Source organism: Channa argus, chromosome 16 (genome assembly GCF_033026475.1).
Source record: "Channa argus isolate prfri chromosome 16, Channa argus male v1.0, whole genome shotgun sequence".
In the NCBI taxonomy this organism is placed as follows: domain Eukaryota; kingdom Metazoa; phylum Chordata; class Actinopteri; order Anabantiformes; family Channidae; genus Channa; species Channa argus.
This window is the reverse complement of record NC_090212.1, coordinates 6897993-6901860: the sequence shown is the minus strand read 5'-3', so window position 1 is coordinate 6901860 and position 3868 is coordinate 6897993. Positions and strand designations below refer to the sequence as shown.

Genomic DNA, 3868 nt, shown 5'->3' with positions numbered 1-3868 from the left:
GTTGTTTCTGGTGTTTCTGTGTCCTCTTAAGGAGAATTATTAGATTACCAATAATGTGGATAGCATAGCCTGTTGTGATGAGAAGGCGCAGAGATGTGAAAAGTTAGGCTTTTGAATGCCGGGCTTTTTAAAAAAAATGTATATGTATATATAATGGGGCATTAATGTATTAGGACGGTCCTCGGGCCTAAGTTTGGGAATTACCCTGGCTTTTAAAGTCTGTATGAAAACCCTTCATCTCCTTCTGTAAAACTTTAAACTCTAAAAGATCTCAGTGCGTTATAGACACAAAGTGTATCCGTGTTTTTTTTTTTTAAAGATCCTTAATAAGTGAAGCGTTTCGTTTAAATTATTGTACAGATCATTTTGACAGTTCTTTAGAAGATTAGATGTAAGTTTAGCAAATTATAATTTGTGACAAGAAAAGAGGACTGCAAATCCAGAGGTTTTGTGCAAAGTCTAAAAGTATAAAGGTTTTTTTTTAAACTTGCCCATAAACAAAAAATACATGAACTAAAGTTTTGCAAAACTCCCTCAAAAAATGTGATTTTGCGCTAAGTTCGTTTATTGTTTTTATCAAAAACGTCAAACCACCCTGAAACCGTGTGTCCTTTTGAAAATATTTTATTTCGATAGACAACATCGATATACACATACAATCAAAGCGCTATAAAAGCCAACATTTAAGAAAAAATAACTTGTCCTTAAAAAAGATTGCATCTAAGGTAAGAGCTTTACGTTTTTTCTTCGTCTTCTTTTTACAAGAGCTGTGGAGATTGGAGATTAAAACCCGACCCACGACAATTATCACAACTCATATGAACCAAAAAACAAACAAAAAAAGAAAACATTTGGCTATACGACATGTAAACTGCCAGAAAGATTTACAGAAAGAAATCATAAACACAACAATAAGTTACATCAAATAATTAGAATAAATAAATAAATAAACATATGATGAAAAATATTGCAACAATCTTCATTAATAATAAAATATGTGCCAGCATTCAAAATTAAAACAATCTATGTTGACTTTTTAAGGCAGTTATACAGCGGGATTTGGATGTGTATGTTGGCTATTTCAGACTAGGCTTATTTGTATACTAAAGGCATTTGTGGTTTCTACTAAACAGGGAATGCTTCAGTCACTCGTTTTTTTCACCAAGACAAAGTTGATCTGTCATTCAAAAACTAGCGTAAAGCTACAGTGATAGAGCAATCACAGTCGGTGAATTTCAAAGGCTTTGATGAGAGGGGGGGAGGATTTCTGAGAACTTTAAGACATTTCTTAGGTCTAGAAGCTATTGTTGAGCACATGTGCTGTCCTAGAAAAATACCCTTTAACAGTCAAACTAACGCTTTTTTTCTTGATAAACTAATTTGAGAAAGAAAATCTCAAAATAGGCCTATATGTCGTTCAAATATAGGGAGAAGCATTCAACAATCACTGATTGGCATGGAAAAAGACACCTCATTAAACACCACTTAAACATCAAACCGCCCTGCCTTTCATTGGCTAAAGTTATGGCAGTGAGCATCACAAACTTATCTTTTTTATTTTATTTTTTTAATTCAACCCCAAAGCCGTTTGATTTTTTTGTCCTTTTCTAATTTCTCCCATCAAAGGCACAAGTTTTGTGTTGTCTTTAGCAGGCAGGGCGCACCGGCATTTGGAGCAGGATCACCTGCCTGTTCTCGGAGGGGTGGCACTTGTTTATGTGCCTGGTGAGCCCCGGCGAGCTGTAGAGAGTGGCGGGGCAGTATTTGCACGGGTATATCTGGGAGGAGTGCATGAGGCGCAGGTGTCGCTCCTGGCCGGCCCTGCTGGTGAAACTCTCCCCGCACACCGGGCACAGCAGGCAGTCCACTGGGCTTAGATTGAGAGGGCTTTGGTTTGAGGCTTCCTCTGAGGATGATGATGAGGAGGAGGAGGAGGAGGAGGATGCTGAGGAGGAGGATACCGGTGCTTGCTCTGCTGCGCGGTCGGTGGTTTGAAACCCGTGCTCCTCCAGGACTTTCTTTTGCAGGGCCTGGTGTCCCATGATGTGTTTTCTTAGATATGCCTGTCGCTTAAACCTCTTCCCGCAGAACTGGCAGTCATATGAGCCATCTTCAGAGCCCGACTCGGACAGACCTGGACTCGGGGTGTCTCTGTCGCTCATCTCTTTGGCTTCGTCAGTGACGGATTTGACACCTAGTGGTGGCATTTTGGCCATTTCGGGTTTGATTCCCTGTGCGGGTGGCATCGCCGGTGCGCCGGTGGTCCGGGGTTTGTGCCAGCGGCGGTGAGAGGCGAGGTTGGCCGGGCAGCTGAACATCTTATCGCACTCTGGACAGCGGTACTCGACCCTAACAATGCGGGAGCACTTGTGCTGAGCCAGAGAGAAGGGATCCGCGTACGCCTCTTTGCACAGCTGACACACAAACTCCCCCAAAGGCTTGTTTCCTCCAGAGGACTGCGCCCTCGGCTTCATCTCGACTGGTCCCTCTTTGATTTTGAGACCGAGCACGGGAGAAGTCGTCACCTCGTCTTCAAAGTTGAGTTTTCTAATGGCTTTGGGTTTCTTGGAGGCGGGTTTAGGTTTTCGCTCGATACCATCAGGCGCCGGTCTTTTAGCGCCCACGCGGTTGCTTGGTGCCGGTAGGCTGCTGGTGGTGCCACTGCGGCTGCTGTTGCTGGTGCCGATTTTCAAGTCGACCGGAGCGTACAGGAGCTGGTCCAGGCCAGAGAGGGAGGCAGGTGTTGGAAATGACTCGGCAGAAATAGGCGAGCCTAGATTGAAACTTCGCTCAAAATATCCCCTGTCGTGCTCCTTGCTGATGGGCCGGGTGGGGCTGTAGAGGGCTTGGCACACCGCCTCTGGGTTGCCGAACTGCGCCGGCTTTTCCAGTCTTGGCACAGGAGCATCAGATGCTGTGAAATCCGGCGATGCTGCGACTCGGTCTGGACTGGATGCCACGGACATCGCTGGGGATGGGTCCGCCTGACTCGGTAAGGCAGCTGGGGTGGGTGGCTCCTGGAGGTCATCCTCGTCTGACCGAGTCCGGTACGAAACATGTGCAGATTTTTTGTTTCTTTTTACCAGGAATCCTTTGGGCATTTTGGCAAGTAACAGCAGAAAGGCACTTCGGGGAGGTGGGTGAAGTCTCGAGTATCCAGGTTTGTTAAAAATATGGCAACACTTGAAGCTTGTGGGACTTTATCTCCCCTGTATATCGATCCTTCTGTTGCTGAAATGTTTTCGTCTCCAAGGCATAGCTCCACTCTTTTTATGCCGGAATGATGCTATTGTTCTCGCCCCCCTTGTTGCAGCATCCCCGACCAATGGGATGAAACCAAGATCCCAGTGGATTTGATTGTGGGAGGGCTCTGAGACTGGGTTTGGTGGATTTCGTTGGAGGATGTGCAGATAGCTTAGCAGATGTACTGGCGGTTTATTACATTAATGTGTGCGCTCAGCCCCTCCCCGACAGAGGCACACGCCGGGACCCTCCTCTTTTTACGGTCTGATGGGCCCCTATACAAATGCACACGTGCCACGGCTTTGTGGCTCTCCTCTGGGGGCCCCGGAGCTGCCAAAAGGAAATGTCCGTCACTGCCATAATCATCACAATTTAGAATTAAGACGGGGATGAGACAAGCTTGGTTAAATACAAACCCAACGCTGCGTTTGGTTCATGTTCTACTGTGATGTTGTTCAAAGAGGGAACTCACCTAATAGCCACAGCTGTAAACAAATGCCCGATGCTCTACTGGGGGTTTTTCCTCCACATTGGCTGTTTTTCTATCTTTTACGCACGACCTTTACGCACATGTCACACATTGCACATACAAACTAAAGAAGCCAGTTTTAGGATGAGTTTCAAA

General features: G+C 45.5%; 1 protein-coding gene across 1 annotated transcript; it reads right to left on the bottom strand.

Moving 5' to 3' along the window:
* Positions 1 to 608: 608 nt before the first annotated feature.
* insm1b (insulinoma-associated 1b) lies at positions 609 to 3638 on the bottom strand. The gene is given in 3 exon segments (XM_067480046.1): positions 609 to 3171; positions 3173 to 3213; positions 3216 to 3638. Coding segments are annotated over 3 exon segments (1608 nt in total). The 5' UTR covers positions 3258 to 3638; the 3' UTR covers positions 609 to 1646.
* Between the last annotated feature and the right edge of the window lie 230 nt (positions 3639 to 3868).